Source organism: Protopterus annectens, chromosome 3.part0 (genome assembly GCF_019279795.1).
Source record: "Protopterus annectens isolate FY-2018-M chromosome 3.part0, PAN1.0, whole genome shotgun sequence".
NCBI classification, from domain to species: Eukaryota; Metazoa; Chordata; order Ceratodontiformes; family Protopteridae; genus Protopterus; species Protopterus annectens.
Window position 1 is genome coordinate 462,532,648 of NC_056731.1, and position 23,524 is coordinate 462,556,171.

Sequence of the window (23,524 nt, forward strand, 5' to 3'; positions counted from 1 at the left end):
ATAGAGCCGCATTTAGGTAGATAAACTTCTAATTGTCTATGTAAATAAACTGATATGGGTTCAGTAACCCAACCACCTCCAGAGACAATAGGTCTCATGGGTGGATTTTCCAGGGATTTATGAATCTTAGGAATCCCATATAAATGTGGAATCAAAGGACAAGGTACTGTGAAGTAATGAAAAAGATCAATATCAATGTCATTATTGAGCTGCAGCTCATACACAACCATGTTCACATAACTTATACATTTTTTTACATCAGTTTTGGTGATAACCTTAAAGGCAGTATGATCATTTAATAGCAGAGAAACAGCTGAAAAATAATTATCACGATTCATTAAGACAGCCTTGCCACCTTTATCAGCTTGTTTTATAATAATGTCATTACACTGTTGTAAACTTTTTAAAGCTTTATACTCAGAAAAGCTTAAATTGTATGCCTTATTTTTAACAGGTTTTAGATAAAGTTCTCTAATCTGAAACTCGCAGATGTCATGAAAAGCCTTTAATACAGGAACACTGACTGGCATAAAAGTGCTACTACGTTTACAACATTTTTCAGGTGGAAGAGTGTTACCAAATAGTAGTCTTAAATTAAGATTTCGAACAAGAATTTTTAGCTCTGTTAAGGCAGAGACAACATTATCACAACCATAGGGTATAAACTTGAAGCCTTTACTAAAAAGTGAAAAGTGCGCTGATTGTAGTTCAAAAGTGGAAAGGTTTAATACAGTATTCATTTGCGACTTACTTTGTTTAGTCCTAAAGGGCTTTGATTCTTCCGTTTATTTGTAGATGCAGTTTGTGTAGTTAACGAGCCCCTCGACTTAGGAGACTTATTTCCAATTACTTCTGGGTGTTCTAACTGAAAACGCTTGGGTATAAAGCTAAAAGTAAGTTGCTGGGTCTTTTTTCCAGTTAGCGCATTCACGTTATCAGCGCCATTATTCTTGCTTCGTATTCTAACAGATGCGCATGCGCTGCTTGTTGCAGACGTAGGTGTAAGTTGGATTATCCCATCAGTCGTTGTATTAGGGGGAATCTCTTTAGTCGTAGGTGTTTCTACGACATTAGTAATGCAAACAGGTTCATCAAACGTGTCCAAAGCATCAAGTGCTACTTTATTATTAGACTTTTGATAATTAGAGCTAGTATAATGGTCAGACTTAGGCCAAGAGAAGATATTCCCCTTTTGAAAATCCCCAATGTCACGTAGAAGCTTAGGTTTCTTAGTAGCTTCCATTCTTGTGTCGAGGGTATGCAGTCTATCTAGCATTTGCTGATAGACATGAATTAACTTTGAAAAAACAGAAAGCTCCATAATAGCATTTTCCATAGTAAAGATTTCTTTTTTATATTCATCTTCTATTTTAACAAAGAAATCATTCATTAGACACATATAGTCTAAAGACAACTTAATATTCAACTGTTGCCATGATTTAAGAAGTTCAGGAAAAGTATTGCCATGTGAAGGCATCTTAAGAATCCTAAGCCCACGTGGGACAATACATCTTTCCACATAGGCTAAGAAGCTAAAACGCTGCCACTGTAAGCGTTTAAATGCAGTTAATTTTCTCTCTAATTGTTGTAAAATTCTGTGAAACTCTGCCAAATTCAATGACTCAGGAATAACATCAATCGGAGTAGCAGAGTTTATAGAGTCCACACAGTTCAGTAAAGGGTTGGTCTCAATGTTAATCAGAGACTTTAAAGAATTCAAGCCTGTTCCAGCTGCCATATCCAGGATAAGGGCTGCGAGATAGACCTCCAACAGGAATTCCCAGTAACAGCAAAAACAGTAATAGCACAAGTAAAACCAGCTGCAAAACTCGAACTCAAAAGAAAAAAACTTGTGGAGAAAACCAGTTTAATAAAAAGCAAAGCTTTTGGGCATAACCCTTCTTCAATACTAATACATTCAAGTGCTAGACTCTAAAAGCTTAAATACAGGTCTAAAGTCACATGACCAGCAGCCAAATGGAATCATGTGACAAGTTGGGAAGTTGGGTGTCTGGAGATTTGGAGACAGCAACAAAAGTGTCAAAGAAAGCAGGGAATACAGGGGAAGTGGCAGAGAGACTTGGGGACTCGTTTTGCAAGAGGTGCATAGTACCTCTTTTGGGTATCAGAGACCTTACAGCAGTCCCATTTAAAGAAGTGTCATCTGCAAAATAGTTTCCCCAAAGGTAATGTCTTCTCCAGGGGACTCTGTGTTAGTGGACTCCTCCAGCGAGGCATAACCCAGAGGAGAAGCCATTGGTGAAGAGTAAGCTAAAGACTCCTCTCCAGATGAGTCCTCCTCTGCTGAGGAAACCTCTTGAACAGGCCTTTTCCCAGGAGTGAGTGGAAGAGGCCCTGGACAGAAGATGCAGGCTGTCGCAAGGCCATGAATACATTAAAGAGGCCTTAAGTAAATGCTTCCCAGTCAGGAGGTACATCAGAGGGCAAAAATTGGCTGGGGTGAAGAAATACACTGTCTTCTGTTTATTTTTAGGGGCCTCCAACAATCGATGTAGGTCCGGACATTGTGCAGCACTCTGCAGTGTCTGAGGGAACGTCTTCCTGCACCACTATTTGGTTAACCGTACACTGGCCTTCGGAGATGATGAGACGTGGTACTCCCTGGCAACCAAGTCAGACGCCTGCAGTTCCCTCTTGGAGATGCTAAGGGACTCCTTAATGGCTTCCCCCTGGTATCCATCAAAGGAAACTCCATAGATTCCACTGCAGCCTCCGGACCTTCATTGGCCTTGAGAGGGACGCCGGAAATAGGAGGAGCAGCCAACAATTCAGGCCAAGACTTTTTGGTTTGCGGCTCTTCTGAAGGGGCTGACTTCGGTTCCATATCTTGAGCAAGGAGTTTAAGACACTGATTTTACAAATACATCCTAAGGGATGTGAGACTGCTGCTAAGGTTCTTAGGGACGAAGGCTTTACAGATGTCACAAAACGGTTCCCATTCAGAAGCCTGAAACATCATAAGCCTGAAAATCAAAATCCTGAAACCAAAAGCCTGAAAATTCAGAATCCTGAAAACTTAAAATCCTGAAAGCCCAAAATCCTGAAAGACCAAAATCCTGAAACTCAAAATCCTGAAAACACAAAATAGACATACTGATGTCATTGTGGCTTTGCTATTGTTAGCCCTGTGATGTTAGGTCATGCGTTGGGGTCAGGTAAGTGTGCGGTTGGTTTTATGTTAGGGTTAGGGGCGGTTTAAGTGAGTTAGGGTTAGGGCGCAGGTTAGGCATGTATGCAATAGTGACAAATATTGGGGTTAGGGGTGGTTTAAGTGAGTTAGGGTTAGGCTGGTCAGGTGAGTGTGCGATAGTGACGGACCTTAGGGTTAGGGTTAGGGTCAGGGTCAGTTGGTAGATATTAGTGTCTTTATAGTGACATATTAGCATTATTTGTGTTTTCAGGATTTTGAGTTTCAGGATTTTGGGCTTTCAGGATTTTGAGTTTTCAGGATTCTGAATTTTCAGGCTTTTGGTTTCAGGATTTTGATTTTCAGGCTTATGATGTTTCAGGCTTCTGAATGGGAACCCACAAAACATATGGTCATGTTCTGGGTTTAAGTAAAATAAACAGAGCTCGTGAGCGTCTTTCAGTGGCATCTGGCTTCCACACTAACACTTGCCCTTCCTAGCTGACATTAACTCTCAAAAATATACACAGCGAGTAAGATAACAAAAAAACCCTATGGGGTACATATCTGAAACACAAATACCACTTTACTAAGCAAGTGACGACCGGAGCTTGCAGTCAAACAGTTGGCAGAAAAGTTCTGAAGTCTGTTTTATACCCAACATCCATTTATGGCCGACATTTGCTGTGTAATGTGGCTCGTCACACATAACTTCGCAGTAGTGATTTAGCTTTGGTATAGCAGCCGGATGTACAAGTCAACCAAGAGGTAGACTCCCTCATGTTATGAATACTACAACATATAAAAGAGAGGAACATCTATGGTTATAGCAAGATTTTACACAACTATTCTTTTTGTTAAATGTCTAGTTCCAGCTTTTGTGTTACAAGCATACAAGTGTTTGGCAGGTTGGACTTTTATACAGTTGTTTCTTGTAATATCCATTTGAGCCTATGTGCCATTTTACAAAACTTTGTTTTATTGAAAACTCTCAGCAAAAAAAAAAAAAAAAGCAAACAAAACCCCCAATACCCCCCTAAAACTTAATTTAATACTAATGCACAAAACAAATGTCCCAGACAAACCACACTCACAGACTTGAGTTAACGTAAAAGAAAGGTTATCCATGCTGAGACGCATGGTGCAGCCTGTCTTTCTTCTAAGTGCTATAATTGGTTTTGTTTCATCTTTATAGCTTTCCCAGCTGGGAAAACCCAGAAATGTTTTCAGTGAACATTATCTCTTAGCCAATTTCGCTTTTCTTTCTTTTCTTTTTTCTTCCAGCCATGGAGACATGAAGGACGGAAAAAAAATTGCTGTTAGGCATACATTAATTTGCTAGAAAATAGCACATTAATGTACTTTAACCAGGCTTTTTTTTTTTTACATTGCAGTGCCTACAGTTCTTAAAACTGAAGAAGGGAGAAAGAAAGGGGAAAAAAGATCAGCAACACCTATTTTACAGTCCCCTTTACACTTAAAAAATAACTGAGAAAACTTTACTTTATAGCATGCAAAGGAAACCGTAGACCACAAAAAATAGTATTAAGGAAAAAAAAGTTATCTTTACTTATAGGTAAATTTCTCCCCTCTCTTCCCCTGTCCATAGCATTCTTATGAACATTAATGAGATGAAGTAGGGCTTATAATTTAGAGTCCCTCAGAAGTCAAGCAGTTTCTGCAAAACTCCAATATTTCCAGATTTTCTTGTTCTGTTATATTTCACAAATATAATTATTGCATCAAAATCCCACTTTGTTACTGGTTTTGTTAATGTTCATCTCCATTTCCCAAATCCTACCTCTGCTAGATTTCCAAAGTATTCAGTATTCTTCTAGTCAAATTTCATGCTCCGTTCCTTCTTTCCAACATTTTCTGTTGAAACCGTGTAAAAGGTTTCACGGGTACAATCTATCTTTGTTTTTTTATTACGAGAAGAACAAGCAGAATCTCTTCCTGTTTCATAGCTCACTTTTTTTAGACAAGCTTTTGTATTTCCTCCTTAGCATGTACTTCATCAAGAAATGATTTTGTCCCTCCAGGAACAAATACCTTGAAGACAGCTGGTTACAACAGTATGAACCTCATGTCTGCATCTTGACATTCCCTGAAAAGTGGAAAAAAATTACTCCCCTTTTGCTTGATGTAGAATGAGTAATCATTCTCCACAAACTCTCTGCTTTCTTCCACTTTGAGTATTTTGTCCTTCTGCCACAGTTTTGTCAGAATCAACTCCTTCTGCTGAAAAGTTTGCATCTTTACTTTTAAAAGTCTAGGTTGCTTTCTCATAGCCAGACTTGGATCATACACATGATGTGCCCTTTTAACTAACAACTCCTGCTGTGGAATACCAGTCCAGTCGGTTATTTGTGCTTTCATAAAATTCATGCAGTCTGCTCCTTCCAGTTTTCCTGGTATAGCTGAAAATCTCAGATTTTCCCTACATGCTCTGTCCTCTTATTATATATTTTTTGAAATCTCTTCTTGAGCAGTCACATATTCATCCACCCTTTTCCTCATTTCACCTTGTGATTTTTGCAGCTTTAGCATCTCGTCTGATTTTGTGTTTAAAGCTTCCATTTTTCTAGCCTTTTGTTGTTTGTGTTGATACACTCCATCAGGGTTTTGTTTATTTTCACCAGGTGTTTGTGCAGTTGTCATATTTTACAGTAGGTTACTGGAAATCATGTCTGTAGGTTCCATTGCTTTTTGCAAAACAGCTGCAGAACTTTCCCCACTCAGTGTTTCTTACTCACTTTTTGTACCTGGATTTTTTCCAGATGCTCTATTTTTTCCTGGCATCTGTTCATTACACTTACTAACCAGTTACTTGAAATTTACCCGTAAACACAAAAGGCTACTGGCCTTTGTTGAGTTTCTTTTTTCACACTGGGAAAGCTAGAGTTAAGCTCTTACTCAATGTGTATGCATCTTGTGAAGTACCCAGCATAATGCAATTGAACGTAAACCAGTGGCAGAGTAGCAGGAAATGGAAGTGGAGAGAAAGGTCACACACAGAGAGAGAGGATTTTATTTTAAGAGATAGTGTAATGGAGACTAGGTGAATTTTAAACATTTTGTTAAGAAAATGCAAGCAGGAAAAAATTCTACCTTGTACTTGTGCCCAATTTGCAGTTGTCCCATTTCATCTTCTGTTGTGGTCATTTGAACCGAGAGGAGCTGACCTTTCTCCTCTCTGTAATCTGTGCGAGAGATGTGAAGTGCGTATAAACTGGTGCGAGACAACCATGAGCTTTTGTAAAGCATCTAGCTTTTTGCTGATTGATTCTCATGTAGATGCTGAAGTTTTCTTTCAAAGTCAGTGATTGGTCTCTCTTCACCTAGAGTGAAATTCCGGTGTGACCATAAAGTCTTTGAAGGTAGAGCTCTGCAGTAGGTCTAGTTTCTTCATTGGTGTTATTTCTCAGGTGCCCTGTCGACACAATGTGGAGTGGTTAATGGGAAATTGTGTATGTATGTATTTGGCAGAGGCAGTCAGTTTTTCTTTTCCTTTTGTCCTTTAGTGGTTTTGTTTAAACAGTAGTTGGCCAAAACCTAATTGAAATTGACCAGAAATAATTGTTTACCCTGTCATACCCAAATTATAAGGTCAGTGTTTTTAACCCAGTTTCAAGTTTTAAGCCTGTACAGTTGCGCATTCTGTGATGTCCTTCAAGAATGCAACTGCAGTCCTTACATATGGGTTGTCCTGCCTCAGGCAGCCCTTCGGTCGGCCGGATTCCAAAGTCTGGGTTCGGCGTCGGCTGATGTCGCCTCTTCCCCGACGTCAGAGCGGCTGGGGTATAAAAGCATCAGCCGACGCCAACTTCTTCAGTCTTTCTTGCCCGAAGCAGAAGCAGCTCGCAAGTGCCGGTCGGCCAGCTCCTGTGTTTTCAGTTACCGAAGTCATCAAAAAGCTAAGTACCCAATTGGGGAACCTTTTCTTGCCTCAGCCGATGTCAGATAAAACTGCAAAAGTTAATAACTGTTTGTCTTGTGGTAAACAAATACCTCATAAGGACTTCCATTCTTACTGCCTTCCCTGCTTTGGCTCAGACCACGACGTCTCGGCCTGTGCTGCCTGTGCTTGCTTCAATAAGCGCACACTCAGGCGCCGGGCAGAATTTGCTGAATACTTTTTTGGGGAAAATTACTCCTATATCATGCCGTCGGAACAACCGACAACACATATTTCCAAAAAACGGAAGGACAGGGACCGACATTCTCGGCCCGCGACTTCCACCGACACCACGCCAAAACCTACCGCGAGTGCATCGTTCACTTCGGAGGCGGTAATTCAACCGCTCCAGACCGACGCCACTGCTTTACCGCACACTTTGGTCCCGGAGGCTTCCCCGGTGCCGGTTGTTGATTTTCCTCCTGAAACCGAAGCCCAAGATTTGCCTGACACCATACCGGTGGACACAGTTACTCCTGCACGTGGGGCAGCTAGGCCTCCGGTGTCTATGTCCATCAAGGCCTACACACGTGCTAAGGCTGCCAGCCAGGCTAAGTCTCACCCTCCTAAATCTTTTTCCCAGGGTCCCACTTCTGATAAACAGATCATGACTTTAGCTGCAGATCTAATTTCTTTAATCAGAGGCTCTCAGGCTCATCCAGACAGAGGTTCTCAGCCGCCTGCAGACAAAAGGCCTAGGGTTGAGCAGACAGATACCTTTTCCTCAGATGAAGCCTCTGGTGACTCAGGCCATTCAGATTCCCAGGAAGAATCCTTCCAGGTCTACGAGGATTCTGATGCTGATGAATCCATTCCCTCTGCCTCTCCTCCTGAGGATATTTCTTTCGGGGAAATTCTCCACTCCATGAGAGAGCACTTTCAGTGGCAGGGCCAGGATTTCTCCGACTCCAGGAAAAGGCTTCGTACTTTCCTTAAATTACCCCAGCACAGGCCTTTAGCTATCCCACCAGTGTTAGATGTATTGGATGATGTGTACTCAGACTCGAGTGCTTCTCCTGATTCTCTCCCTCCTGCTCCTGTTAAGCCAGACAGATATTACAGGGTTCCTGAAACTCATAAGCATCTCTTTAAGGCCCATTCTGTTGATTTAGAAACTGTTTCCCAGGGGCCCAAAGGAGTGGCCACTTCCACGGCCAAAAATCCTTTGCCCGCAGACAGGGAATCTAGGTCCCTGGAGAGGTGGGGCAAAAAAGTTTATACCTCAACCACCCTTGCCATGAGGGCACTTAACTGTCTTTTTCATATGTTTCAGTATCAGGATTTCTTGATGGATGATTTGCAGAAAAAGTTAGCCTCTCCTGAGCCTTTAGATAGAAAGGCCTTGCAGGATTTGGTTCATAATACTCAGCAGGTTAGCAGTCATTTTCTTCAGTGTGGTTATGATGCATTGGAAGCTTCATGTAGGGCAGCTATGACAGGGGCCGTCATACGTAGACATGCTTGGTTGAAAGAACAGGCATTGCCAGATCATGTTAAAGTAAAGCTTCTAGATGCACCTCTGGAAAAACACAAGCTATTTGGTGCTAATGCTCAGGATGTGTTGAAATCAATTGAGGAAAAGGCTAAATCAGTACAAACAGTCAAAGATTTCCTCCAGGTTCAGCCGCCAAGGTTCAGCAGGAATTGGCCTTCGAAGAATTGGTCCTTTCCAGACACTGACAAGTTCCAAAGGGGAAAAAACAGGCGTGCTCGAGGTAGAGGGTAATACCGAGGCTCCTACAGGGGCCGCCAATGGCAACCGACTAATCAGAGAAGTGGCGCAGGGACTTCTACTGCTGCACAGGGACAATCACAATGACTTGACTTTGACATTGCCGACCAAGGCTCAAAGAGAAGCACCTTTAGGCGGAAAATTATCCTTATTTTCAAAAAAATGGCACGTTTTAACAAAGGACAAATGGATTCTGGACATAATAAACAAAGGTTACAGGTTCCACTTCCATACCTTACCAACAAGACAAGGCACGCCAAACCTGCCACAAAATCAAAGGGTAGAGGCACTCATACAAGTTTCAAAGTTGCTACAAATCAAAGCAATAGAAAAGGTTCCTCCTCAGGAACAAGCCCAGGGATTCTACTCAAGACTGTTCCTTGTTCCAAGAAAAGAAAAGCAATGGAGACCTATACTGGACTTGTCCGCTCTAAACACTTTTCTCATTGTGCCAAAATTCAAAATGCTGACGTTACAGCAACTTCTTCCCATGCTGGGCAAGGGGTCTTGGCTGGTTACTCTGGACCTCAAGGAGGCATACCTGCATGTCCCAATCAGACACAGTTACAGAAGATACCTCCGATTTCTTGCAGGGTCAGAGCATTATCAATTCTCAGCATTGCCTTTTGGCTTCTCTACTGCGCCCAGAGTATTCACGAAATGCCTGGCATCAGTAATTGCACACTGCAGACTCCAGGGGATACAAATATACCCTTACCTGGACGACTGCCTTATACAAGCGGACAGCAAGCAAGCCTTGATAAGAAACTTGAATTATGTCATTCGCTTACTACAGGCTTTGGGATACACAGTCAACATTCAAAAATCAAGGCTACTGCCATCCCAACAAATAATTTTTCTAGGAGCCAAACTGGACACAAACTCACAAATGGCTTTCCTCACAGAAGAAAAACAAGAGCAATTACCAGATTACTTCAAAAGCCTAGCAAAGCATACCCAGATGACTGCAAGGAAAATCCTGCAGGCCCTGGGTTTCATGGCATCTTGCATTCTTCTGATTCCACTGGCAAGACTACACATGAGAAAACTACAATGGTACCTAAAAAGTTTATGGTCTCAACACAGCCACAACTTAGAAGCAATTATTCCACTCATTCCATGTCTACAAAAGGAATTTTTGTGGTGGGCACAAGCAAGCCAGCTAAACAAAGGCATGTCTTTCAGCAAACCTCAAACAAGCCAAACCATTACAACAGATGGCTCAGATCATGGATGGGGGGCGCACATGGAGGGCAGATGCATTCAAGGGCAATGGGCACCCCGGGAAGTGCATCTACACATCAATCAAAAAGAGATGTTGGCAGTGATTCATGCTATCGAGGCCTTCGGAAAATTTCTTCAGCAAGGTCAACTGCTAATAAAGACAGACAACACCACTGTTATGTGGTACATAAACAGGGAGGCACTCATTCTTACCCCCTCTGCAGGCTAACAATGACTCTTTGGGAAAAGTCCCTGAAACTGAACATACAGTTGCAATCCCAGTTTGTTCCAGGCAAGGACAATGTTCTGGCGGACAGTCTAAGCAGAAACATCTTGGACCCGCACGAATGGATGTTGCATCCAGACATTTTTTCACAAATAACTCATGCATGGGGGAGGCCGGACATAGATCTCTTTGCCTCACACCTCAATCATCATCTGAAGAAGTTCTGCTTGAGGACACACCATCCTCAAGCCTGGAGAATGGATGCTCTCTCCTTCAGCTGGAACTCTCTAACAATCTATGCATTCCCACCTCTACCATTAATGACCAAGGTGTTACTGAAGATCAAAACAGAACAACTGAAAGGCATTTTTATAGCTCCAGACTGGCCAAGACAGCACTGGTATCCATTACTAAGGAGCATAACTCGCACCAAGCCGTGGCCCCTGCCTCAATGGCCTCTGCTTCTGACTCAGCACAATTACAGGACGGTTCATCCCAACCTGCAAACATTGCAGCTGACAGCTTGGAGGGTTCCATGACTTCTCCCCATCTCTCTCTCTCCAAGAAAGTTCAAGAGATCTTACTGGAAGCACGCAGACCTTCCATCAGAAAACCTTACTCAGCCAAATGGAAGAGATTCAACATCTGGAATGCCAACAAGGGTCAGGATGCATCAGTAATGAGCATCCCACAGATACTAGAATACTTGGCAGAAATGCTACATAATGGCCTTTCATATTCTTCCATAAAAATACACGCTTCAGCAATTTCAGCAAAATACAACAGTGATCCACCTGTGTTTTCACATCCTTTGCTAAGACAGTTTCTAAGAGGGATAAAGAATATCAAACCTCCCAGAAAACCACCAGTGCCTGCATGGGACCTCAGCTTCGTGTTGGAAAAATTAACTCTTCCTCCTTTTGAGCCAGCAGCATCTTCAGAATTGCAATTTCTCTCCTGGAAAACAGTTTTCCTGTTGGCAGTTACCTCAGCAAGAAGAGTCTCTGAGATACAGGCCCTCATGGCAGTACCTCCATTTCTCATGTTTCATCAGGACAGAGTTTCTTTAAGAACCAATCCTTCATTCATGCCAAAAGTGATATCCAGGGTGTCTCTAAATCAAGCAATTCACCTGCCTACCTTCTTTCCCAATCCTCAAAATAAAGGAGAAAAGCTGCTGCACACTTTGGACATACACAGACAATTGCGCTACTACTTGGACAGAACAAAAGCCAACAGAAAGTCTGACCAACTATTTGTAGCTTACGCTGCTGGAGTACAAGGAAAGGCAATTTCCAAACAAACAATTTCAAAATGGATTGGACACTGCATCAGATTCTGTTACTCTTTCCATGGAAAAGGTGTGCCAGCCAATATCAGGCCACACTCCACCAGAGCTATAGCCACCTCCACAGCCTTTCTAAGAGGTGGCTACAAAGGACATTCTAGAAGCTGCTACATGGAGCTCCGTGCATACATTTTCCAAACACTACAACCTGCCTTTATATTCCAGATCCCGAGCAGGCTTTGCTTTGGCAGTCCTGCAGGGCATTTTAGCTACACCATCTTTATCTTAGATCCTACCACCCCCAGCTTGGCTATGGTATTCAACCCATATGTAAGGACTGCAGTTGCATTCTTGAAGGACATAGTACAGTTTTGTACCTACCATAAATGTAGATGTCTGATAGATATGCAACTGCAGTCAGGTTTTCCCTCCCTCCTACCCCTCTGTAAATTCTCCTTTTTGGGTCCACTTCCCTTTTTCAAATTAGCTGGGGAAATCTGTTATGGTGTATCTGTTTATTACTGTGGTGCATGTCTGGAATTTTTTATCCAGTCTCTAAATTTAGCCTTCCTTGGAGGGCACCTGGCATCTGGGGCAAGAAATACCGAAGAAGTTGGCGTCGGCTGATGCTTTTATACCCCAGCCGCTCTGACCTCGGCGAAGAGGTGACATCAGCTGATGCCGGACCCAGACTTTGGAATCCGGCCGACCGAAGGGCTGCCTGAGGCAGGACAACCCATATGTAAGGACTGCAGTTGCATATCTATCGGACATCTGCATTTATGGTAGGTACAAAACTGTACTTTTTCTTTTCTTAAGTGGAAAGCAAAATGTGTTCACATGTGTGAATACAGTTTAGATCTGATGTAGCTGTAGGAGAAGTAAGGTTTATACATTTTAATATATTTTTTATTTGAGTAGTGGATGTTGTAAAAGCTTTTTTTTTTCTCCCCAGAAAACCCACCAGAGTGCATTACAAGTCCAGCAGAAGGCAGAAGCCATGTTGCAAGCCAACCACTATGACATGGATATGATCAGGGACTGTGCAGAGAAAGTGGCTTCTCACTGGCAGCAGCTCATGCTCAAAATGGAAGACCGTCTCAAGCTTGTCAATGCATCAGTTGCCTTCTACAAAACATCTGAGCAGGTAGGATACTCTCTATCGTTCAGTAGTTTTAGGAACAGTTCAGTATTTTAAGTGCCTGGGCTTACCACTTCAAACGTGTTCTGTATTGTCATTGTTACTCTTAAAATTTCTTTTGTTATGCCATTTACTTCTCCCAGGCTCATCTGATGTTTACATTGAGGTTCCTTCATTTTTTTGTATGGATATGAGTGAAATTCACAAAATTAAAACTCCTTTGTGTTTTTTTTTTTTTTTTGTATAGCGCTTGAAGTTAGAATAGTGCTGTGAATAATAATCTTAGTTGCCAGCACTGTGGAGTAGAAGGGTAAAGCCCTGACTGTAGTCAAGCTGACCTATGTTCAGGTAGTGGTGTGGGCATCTGAGGTGCTGGCAGGAGAGATGACTGCACCAGTTGTGGGAATGGATGTAGTGCTTTTCCTTGGGGGCACATGTCACGGTTTGATTTCCTGAGCGGAGACAGTGGAAGCAGCTGCAAAGGCCTTCCTAAGGGTGGGCACGACATCCTGATGGCCAACAGCCCCTTATAAAAGTCAGTAGTGCTCCAGCATTGAAGCACATTGCATATTCAACCCCCTCAGTGTTGCTGGCCATGAATAGAATAAGAGGCAGCTACTCCCGCTGTACCAGGAAGCTTCATTCTCCTTGCCTGGAGCTTGAATTACACAGGCAAAGTTCTTTTGTTCAGTGTTGCAGTATTCTTTACATGTGGGTTGTATTTTGCCCTACTACCCGATGTTTGGCCAGTATAAAAAAAGCTTCAGGCTACTGCCAGTACGTGGGACGTCACACATCTGCTTTGACAACGGCCAGAAAAGAACGTCTGCACATACCTTCTTCAGAACTTTTCTGCTGCCATTTGAAAGGTTGACTCCTACATTCTGTCCGCAGTCAGGTTTCGTTTTTGTCAGTACCAGCTCAGGTAAGTGCCCCATTGGGGATTTTATTTCTTGCTACTGCCATTTGTTTTGTTCACTACATCCAGGAAGGACAAGTGTAGGTGTGGAAGGAAGGTTACATTTGAAGATAGCCACGAGCTGCCTTTTTTCTTTTTAAGCCATAGTCATGACCACAGATCCTGTTCTGTCAGGCCTTTGTACCTAAAATATTAAGTAGTCGTCTTTCGGCCCTGAATCTGTATCTGAAGAATCAGAGGCTCAAATGTCTGACTCTACATTAAGGAGGGTGCCAGGGGTCCTTCGGCTGAGCAGATTCTGAAGAGAAAGGTTAGTAAGCTGAAATCTGAATCCTCTTCCACTGCTCCTTCTACCTCAGACATGCCCCTTGAGGGCGGTGAAGATCCAGTTGTATGGTCGGAGGTCAGAAGATCCCAGCACATCCGAGGCTTTGCCGACATCCTTTTCAGGTGATAAGGGGGGAGCTACAGCTCATTGTGTTGGAGGACTCGGCGATGTCCCTGTGTATGATGCTGCAACTAGGGATCTGGCTTAATCTGCTGTTAGGCCTATGTTGGGTACCTTTTCTTTGTCTCCTCTTGCAGAAAGACATGTTAGGAAGAAGCAAAAAACTAAGCAGTCTAGCATTCCTTCTCAGTCGGATTGGGAAGCTTTTTCTCAGGATCTTGTTAAAGCCTTGCTAGCCTTGGAATCTACTTCTCCTCTGCCGTCTTTCTCTTCCTCCCCAGTTCATGCTGATGTGTCTCAGGTACCTGATTCTGTTTCTGAGGTTTCTGATGATGCTGATTCCTCAGCATATTCAACGCAACTTGCTTCACCTTTCAAATATGCATCTCCTGAGGAGGAATCTTCTGGAGGAGACTCCCCACAGGTGGAAATTTCCTTTGGACAAGCCATTAATAAGGTGAGGGCGTCCTTCAAATGGTATTGTTTCCAGATTTCTGAAGAACAGAAAAGGTGATATGACCTCCTACATATAGAGGTTCTCTCACCCTCTGCAGTTCCTCCAGTCCTTCCAGCTTTCTTAGACGCATTTGCTTCTTCCTCTAAAACTGTAGAATCTCAGGCTCCAGCTCCTGTGAGGCTTGCTAGGTTCTATAATGTTCCTGATAATTGTAAGTTTCTCTGTAAGTGCCCCTTTGGAGATCCAGTAGTGATCTCCATAGCTTCAGATAAGCCTTGCTGGTTATCCCTTTCTGCCAAGCTTCTTCCATCTAAGAGAGAACAAGATTCTTGATAGACTGGGTAAAAAGGTGTACTACCACTTTAGCTATCAGAGCTTTTAATTACCAGAGGCATAGGTCTAGATACTCCTTAGCTTTGCTTTCTCATGCTTCAGGCCTTATCTTCTTTGCCAGGTTCTGAGATTAAAACACACGTCATGTGTCATTGCTGCTCCCTCTCAGGTTGCTAGGCATTTAGTTTTGTCCAGCTACAATGCTGTTGAGGCATCATCTAGAGCTGCTGCTTCCGTCTCTGTGGTTAGGAGGCATTCATGGTTGAGACTTCATTACCTGATGACATTAAGGCCAGGTTACTAGATGCTGCTTTGGAGAAAACTGCTCTTTATGGATCACTGGCTGCAGAGCTATTTAAGGCTCTGCAAGAGAAAGGAAAGGGACTTCTAAGATCTTAAACACCTCTTTGTTTCACTGGTCTGTAAATTTCTTCAAAACTTTCCATGTCATACCCCTCCTTCTCTTCATCTTTCTCTTTCTTTTCCAGCCTCGACAAGGATCACTCAGGATGCCTGGGTTTTGTCCATTATCCAGAAAGGTTACTTCATTGACTTGGAAGAATATCCCTCCCTTCATAGGTATTCCACAGCCCCCCCTCCAGTCAGATGTAGCTTTTTCCAGACCTTCATTCTCAGCTGAGGTCTCAGGGCACCAGTACAAGCCTGTTCCTTGGGATCAGAAAGGCAAGGGTTTTTACTCAAGAATGTTTTTAGTCCCAAGAAAAGATGTTCTTTGGAGACCATTTCTTTATCTTTCTCACTTAAACATTTTCCTGCAGGTTCCTTCTTTCTAAATGTTGTCCCTGCAGACACTTTCCTCTCATTTCACCTCAGGCCTTCTTGGCTTCTCTGGATCTCAAAGATGCCTACTTGCATATCTCCGTCCATCGTCTATACAGGAATTTTTTGTTTCTTGGTGGGTTCTTTGCACTTTAAATTTTCTGCCTTGCGTTTTGGTCTTTCCCCTACCCCAAGGTTGTTTGCAAAATGCCTGGCTCCTGCCATTGCCTTCCTGAGGGTTCAGGGTATTCAGGTTTATCCTTACCTGGATGACCTTCTTTCCTAGCAAATGACTCCAATCTGTTGTCTAAATCTAGAGAAGGCCAGTAATCTCCTTAAAAACCTAGGGTTCACCATCAATTTAAAAAAAAAAAACAGTTTGATTTCATTTCAATATCACATTTTCTTGGATTGCAGGTTCAGGATAGACCTGATGGTGGTCTTTCTACCAATAGACAAGGCTCTATTTTTCATTCACTTCTTACAGACCCTCCTTGACTATTCCAGCCGTCTCAGCCAGGGAGTTCCTGAGACTCCTAGGATGTATGGCTTCCACAATTCCCATGCTGCCCTTTGCAAAACTTCACATGTGGAAATTTCAGTGATTTCTAAAGACTGCTCGGTCCCAGCATGCACGTCCACTAGATACCATGATTCCACTTCTTTCATGTCTGAAATCAGAGTTCCTTTGGTTAATTCATCAGTTTTCTTTGAATCCAGGACTTGCTCTTTTTCTGTCACAGCTTTCTCAACAACTCTTCACAGATGCTTCAGACATGGGCTGGGAGAGGGGGGTGACCTTTTTTTTTTCAGGAAAGTATGGGGTCTGTGGTCCCCATCTCAGAAGAAAGACCACATCAACATCTGGGAAATAAGGACTCTGCTCTTGGCTTTACATATTTCCACCCTCTTTTAAAACCATGTTCTCTGAAAATCTTTACAGACAACACTGCTGTCTTATGGTACAGAAACAAACATGGGGGTACCAAATCTTGCTTTCTGTGCAGGCTGGCAATGAAGGCATGGGAGCTAGCCATTCAGTACAAGGTCACTTTTCATGCTGTTCATCTTCCATCTGCTCATAATGTTGTGGCAGACTCATTAAAGAGCACCATGACACAATCCCACAAATGGATGCCTCACATGAATGTTTTCTTGGACCTGATTCATCGTAGGGGTACTCCACATCTGGTTCTATTTGTCTCCCATCAGAGCAACTTCCTTTCTTTTCTGCCAGGATCCTGCATCCTCTGGCATGGAAGGGGATGTTTAGTTATGCATTCTTTCCCCCTTCCCTCTCATACAGCAAGTCATGCTGAAGATTCAGCAGGAGAAATGGAAAATCTTGTTGGTGACTCTCTTTTGGCCAACACAGCATTGGTTCCCTCAAGGGATCTTTATTTCATCCATATCTGTCAACGTTATAACTGACCCTGTGGGTAATCAACTTTTGATCCCTTTCAGGCACCTTTATTCTCAGGATGTGCTTGGGGTTTTGCAGGAGGCCAGGAAACCCAATGCAAGAAAGTCTTATTTCTAAATGGAGATGATTTTCTGTATGGTGTCTTAAAAGAAATGTAGATCCATTTACTGTGGACATTCCTGTTGTGCTTTCTTACCTTTGTGAGCTTCTAAAAAGTGACTTATTGTATTCTTCTGTGAAAGTCCACTGTTGTGTTTTTTCTGCGTGCCTACCATTGTCATCTCCTCTAATTTCCTGATTGGAAGTCAAGCTTTTTCTTAAAGGCGTGATAGATATTAAGCCCCAAGGATACCAGTTCACCACTTGGGACCTAAATTTATATCCTGGATAAGCTGATTTTGCCTCCCTTTGAGCCTGCAGGTTCTGCTTCGCTGTAGTTTTGCACTTGGAAAACTGTGCTCCTAGTTGCCTTTACTTCTCCTAGGAGGGTCTTTGAGTTGCAGTCCTTGTTGACATTTCCACCCCTTTTGGTTTTCCACAAAGACAGAGTTTCCATGTGAAGTAATCCTTTAATGCCTAAGGTAGTAAATGACTTGATGATCTTTGCGTTTCACTGTTGCAGTCATTGCATTTGGGTTATCTGCTTGCAGTAGCCCTCAGTCGGCCTGATTAACTAAGTCTTGGGTCCTGCGTCAGTTGCTGTCCCTTCTATGACGTCAGGGGTATAAAACATGCAGCTGACGCCATTACATCAGTCTTTTGCTGTGCGGTGCCCGAAGCAGAAGCATTTCACAAGTGCCGGTCGGCCGACTCCTGAAATTTTCGTTTTCTAGTTTCAGAACCAAAGTCTTCTACTAAAAGCTAAGTACCCTGTTGGGGAAACTTTTTCTTGCTCCTTAATGATGTCAGTAAAAGTTAATGATTGCATTACTTGTGGAAAGCAAATACCTCATAAAGATTTTAATTCGTACTGTATTCCTTGCCTAGGCCCTGACCACGCTGTACCTTACTGTCCGTTTTGTGCTTTATTTAATCAGCGCACTATCCATCGTTGGTATATTTTTGTCTCTAAATATTTCGGTACTCGGTTTAATTATCCAGAAATGTCGGTTAGCCATCCGACTACCGGGATTTCGAAAAAATGCAAAGATAAAGAGAGAGACAGGCCACCGAGGTCCAAAACTGCTGACGACGCTTCTCCTAAGCCAGTCACCAGTACTCGAGCGCTTTTGCAGCCCCTGATACCCGCTACTTCTGATTTGCAGGCCTCTACTGAGACCCATTCGGAGTCTGGTATGCCACAAGATGCTTCAACTATGGAACCCGCGGATGTCTCTACTTTGGATGGGTCCGGAGCCGCTATGCAGGCACCGGCCTCTGAGGGTGTATTCAGGCCTACAGACTTGCATATTAAACAGACGCCTCCTTCTTCATTTAGGCCTAAATCTCGAACCATGCCTAAAAAACCGACGCCCAGGCCGCATGCTCAGGCCTCTATGCCTAAAAAACAAATGATAAGAATGGCTGAAGATCTTATAACTCTAATCAGGGGAAGCCAACCTCCCCCTTCTAAGGGACCTAGGACTGAAGTTGTTTATGAATCTTCTGACCAGGATTCTGATTTTTCTGATGATCTGAATTTGCCCTTATCTGCTTACGAGGATTCTGATGCAGAGGACTCCATTCCCTCTGCTTCCCCTCCAGAGGACTTTTCTTTTGGTGAAACCTTACATACTCTTAAGGGCACATTTCTACTGGGAAAGCCATGATTTTTCTGATTCTAAAAAAGAGGCTTAGGGATTTCTTACTCCTGCCTCAGCAATAGGCCTTTAGCTATTCCTCCTGTACTAGACATTGTTGTTGCTTTTTCGGAATCTAGTTTGGCCCCTGATTCTTGGCCTCCTGCTCCCAGAAAACCTGACAGATATTACAGGGTTCCTGATTCACACAAGTTCCTTTTTAAAAATCCTATTGCGGATCCAGAGACTATTTCACAGGGACCCAAGGGCATTAAGGCTTTTACTGCTAAAAATCCTACTCCTTCTGATAGAGACTCCAGGGCGCTGGATAGATGGGGTAAGAAGGTTTACACTTTTGCAACCTTGGCCATTAGGGCTTTAAACTGACAGTTTCATGTGTTAAAGTATCAGCAACATGTTATTGGATTGCTTAAACAGAAAATGATGTTGATTCCTGACTGTGCGGAAAATAAAGATTTACAGGATTTAATGCATTCTGCTGAACAGGTTGGAAAACAAACTTTGCAATGTGTATTTGATTCATTAGAGGCCTCTTGCAGGGCTGCTGTTACTGGGTCTGTGCTCAGAAGGCATGCTTGGCTTAAGGAGCTATCTTTGATCATGTTAAAGCTAAATTGTTGGATGCTCCCTTAAATCAGGTCCGCCTGTTTGGCAACAAGGCTGAGGAAGTTCTTAAAAAGATGGAAGATAAAGCTAAATCCATGCAAACTGTTAAAGATTTCGTACAAGTTCAGCCTCCTAGATTTAGTAGGCACTGGCCATCTAAGAATTGGTCCTTTCCAGCCCCTTCCAGGTCTTCTCAAACCAAACCCAGACACAGCAGAAACTCCAGGTTTCAGTCCCAGGGTACACACAAGACCAAGCAGTGGGGGGTTTCCTCTCTCAAATCAGAGAGTAGTAAGACTCCCCCTATGGAAAACTGTCTCAATGACTTGCTTTTAAAACTTCTAAGCACTTCCCAACTGAATGCTCCTTTAGGCGGAAAGATTGGTCTGCAGGCAAAAAACTGGGAACTCATTACCCAGGGCAAATAGGTTTTATGTATAGTGTCCCAAGGATAAAGATTTCACTTCCACACCTTGCCAACACCAAGCGGGTGGCCATACCTACCCCCAGATCAGTGGGCAGAGGCCCAAAATCAAGTACACTCTCTCTTAAGCATGGGGGCTATTCAGTTGGTAAGAGTAAAAGGGGCAGGGTTTCTATTCGAGACATTTTTGTGGTACCCAGAAAAGGCAATACATGGTGTCCTATCCTGGACCTTTCTACTCTAAATACCTTTCTGGTGATTCCAAAATTCAAGATGCTGACTCTTCACCAGCTGCTTCCTATGCTAGACAAAGATGCATGGTTGGCAACACTAGACTTAAAAGAAGCATACCTGCACATCCCTGTCAGGGAGTCTTGCAGAAGATACCTACCCTTCAAAGCAGGCTACATGAACCATCAGTTCTCTGCACTGCCCTTTGGCTCATTTACTGTGCCCAGTCATTGCATTCTGCAGGCAAAGAAATATTCAAATATACCCATACCTGGACGATTGTCTAATTCAGGCAGAAAGCCAGGACATACTTTTGAATAATCTGGCCTTTATTCAAAGGGTACTGACTTGTCTGGGGTACACCATAAACGAAAAGAAATCACACCTGGTACCCTGTCAACAAATTATATTCCTGGGAGCAAGCTTGAATACAACTTCTCAGATGGCGTTCCTCACGCCAGAGAAACTGGCTCATTTGACAACCTACTTCAAACAAGTGACCACAAAAACCCAGATGTTCTTCATGTTTCACTGTTGCAGTCATTACATTAGAGTAATCTGCTGGCAGGTTGCCCTCAGTTGGCCTGAATAAGTAAGTCTTGGGTCCTGCGTCGGTTGCTGTCTCCTCTTCCATGATGTCAGGTCATCAGGGGTATAAAACATGCAGCCGACGCCATTTTATTCAGTCTTTCTTGCCGCACGGTGCCTGAAGCAGAAGCAGTTCGCAAGTGCCGGTCAGCCGACTCCTGAAATTTTCGCATTCGAGTTTCAGAACCGAAGTCTTCAACTAAAGCTCAGTACCCTGGTGGGGAAAATTTTTCTTGCTCCTTACCGATGTCAGTATAAGTTAAAAATTCCATTACTTGTGGGAAGCAAATACCTCATAAGGATTTTCATTTGTACTGTATTCCTTGCCTAGGCCCAGATCATAACGTGCCTTGCTGTCAGTTTTGTGCTAGATTTAACCAACGCACTATAAAGCATCGGTATATTTTTGCTGAAAAATATGTTGGATCCAGATTTAATTACCCTGAAATGTCGACGGTTAGCAATCTGACTACCGGAGTTCACAAAAAATGGAAAGAAAAAGAGACAGACAGTCAAGGTCCAAAGCCTACGACGAAGCTTCTCCTAAGACAGTTGCCGGTTCGTGGGTACACAGTGAGGCGCTTTAGCAGCCCCTGATACCCACTACCTTTGACTCGCAGGCCTCTACCGAGACCCAAACGGAGTCTGGTATGCCGCGAGATTCTCCGAGTATTGAACCCGTGGATGTCTCTCCTTTAGATGGGTCCGGAGCCGCTGATCAGGCACCAGCTTCTGAGGGTGTTTTCAAGCCTCAACATTTCTGCATAAAACCAACGCCAACTTCAAAAACAAGATCAAAAACAGTTTCCAAGTCTAAAAAAAATGATGCATGAGCCATGTGCTCAGGCCCCTATGCCTAAAAAACAGATGCTCAAAATGGCTGAAGACTTAATTACCCTGATCAGGGGTTCCCAAACCCCCCCCCCCCCACTAAGAGGCCTAGGCAAGATACTGATTATGAATCTTCAGATCAGGTTTCCATTTCTTCTGATCAGGAATTTTCTATTCCTCCCTATGAGGATTCAGATGCAGAAGAATCCATCCCATCTGCATCTCGTCCTGAGGATTATTCTTTTGGTGAAACCTTGCATTCTTTAAGGGAACATTTTCATTGGGTGAGTCAGGATTTCTCTGAATCAAAAAAGAAGCTTAGGGATTTCCTTCTCATTCCTCAGCATAGGTCTTTGGCTATACCTCCTGTATTAGACATTGTTGTTGTGTTTTCGGAATCAGGCATGGCTCCTGATTCCCTACCTCTGGCTCCTATTAAGCCAGACAGATACTACAGAGTTCCTGACTCCCACAAATTTCTATTCAAAAATCCTGCTGCTGATCCTGAGACTATATCCCAGGGTCCCAAAGGTGTAAAAGCCTCTACAGCCAAAAATCCTACACCCTCTGATAGAGATTCCAGGGCGCCAGATACATGGGAAAAGAAGGTTTATACGTCTGCAACCTTGGCAATTGGGGCCTTAAACTGCCAGATGTTCATCGTGTTTCACTGTTGCAGTCATTACACTTGGGTTATCCTGCTGGCAGGCGCCCTGCAGTCTGCCCAAGTTACAAAGTCTTGGTCCGGCGTCGGTTGCTGTCTCCTCTTCCCTGACGTCAGTGCGCCAGGGGTATAAAAGTTGCGACCGATGCCATTTTCTACAGTCTTTCTTGCCATGCAGTGCCCGAAGCAAAAGCAGTTCGCAAGTGCCAGTCGGCCGACTCCTGAGATTTTCAAAATTGAGTTTCAGAACCGAAGTCTTCAATAAAGCTAAGTACCCCGTTGGGGAAACTTTTTCTTGCTCCAGACCAATGTCAGTAAAAGTTAATAATTGTATTTCTTGTGGGAAGCAAATAACTCAAAAGGCTTTTCACTCTTAATATATTCCTTGCCTAGGCCCTGACCACGACGTTACTAGTTGTCGGTTTTGTGCTAGATTCAATAAACGCACTGTTAAATGTCTGTTTGATTTTGCTTTACATTATTTTGGCCGAAAGTTTAATTACATAATGCCGTCGGAACAACCGATGACTGGAATTTATAAAAAAACGCAGAGACAAAGAAAAGGACAGGCATCCGAGGTCCAAAACCGACAAAGCCTCTTCTAGGCCAGTCGCCGGTTCTCAGTGAGGCGCTTTCGCAGCCCCTGACAACCCGCTACCTCAGAGCCACAGGCCGTAACAGACAGCCACGTGGAGACACCGAGGCCTGTGGAAACTCAAGATGTTCATAGTGTTACACTGCTGCAGTCATCACACTTGGGTTACCCTGCCATCAGGCGATCCCGCAGTCGGCCATGCTCCAAAGTCGTGGTCCTGCGTCGGTTGCTGTCGCTTCTTCCCCGACATCAGTGCGCCAAGGGCATATAAGAGGCATCCAACACCATTTTCTCCAGTTTTTCTTGCTGCACAGTGCCCGAAGCAGAAGCAGTTGGCAAGTGCCGGTCGGCCGACTCATGGGATTTTCAAATCGAATTTCAGACCGAATTCTTCAGTAAAGCTAAGTACCCCGTTGGGGAACGTTTTCTTGCCTCAGTCCGATGTCAGAAAAAGTTAACAATTGCATTTCTTGTGGGAAGCAAATACCTCATAAGGACTTTCATTCTTATTGTATTCCTTGCCTAGGCCCAGACCACGACGTCACAAGTTGTCGGTTTTGTGCTAGGTTTAATAAACAAACTATTAAACGTTGGTTTGATTTCGCACGACATTATTTTGGTAGGAAATTTAATCATACCATGGCGTCAGAGCAACTGACGACTGGAATGCATAAAAAAAGCAAAGATAAGGACAAGCAGCTGAGACCCAAACCAGACTCCGAGGCCTCTGCTAGGCCAGTTGCCAGTT

General features: G+C 43.3%; 1 protein-coding gene across 1 annotated transcript in view; it reads left to right on the forward strand.

Moving 5' to 3' along the window:
- Positions 1 to 23,524, forward strand: part of TRIO (trio Rho guanine nucleotide exchange factor) — a 5,137,669-nt gene that overhangs the window by 1,566,100 nt on the left and 3,548,045 nt on the right. Inside the window, exon 17 of the mRNA XM_044065600.1 lies at positions 12,532 to 12,723. Within this exon, the coding sequence (XP_043921535.1) occupies positions 12,532 to 12,723 (192 nt within the window). The remainder of the gene's footprint in view (positions 1 to 12,531; positions 12,724 to 23,524) is intronic.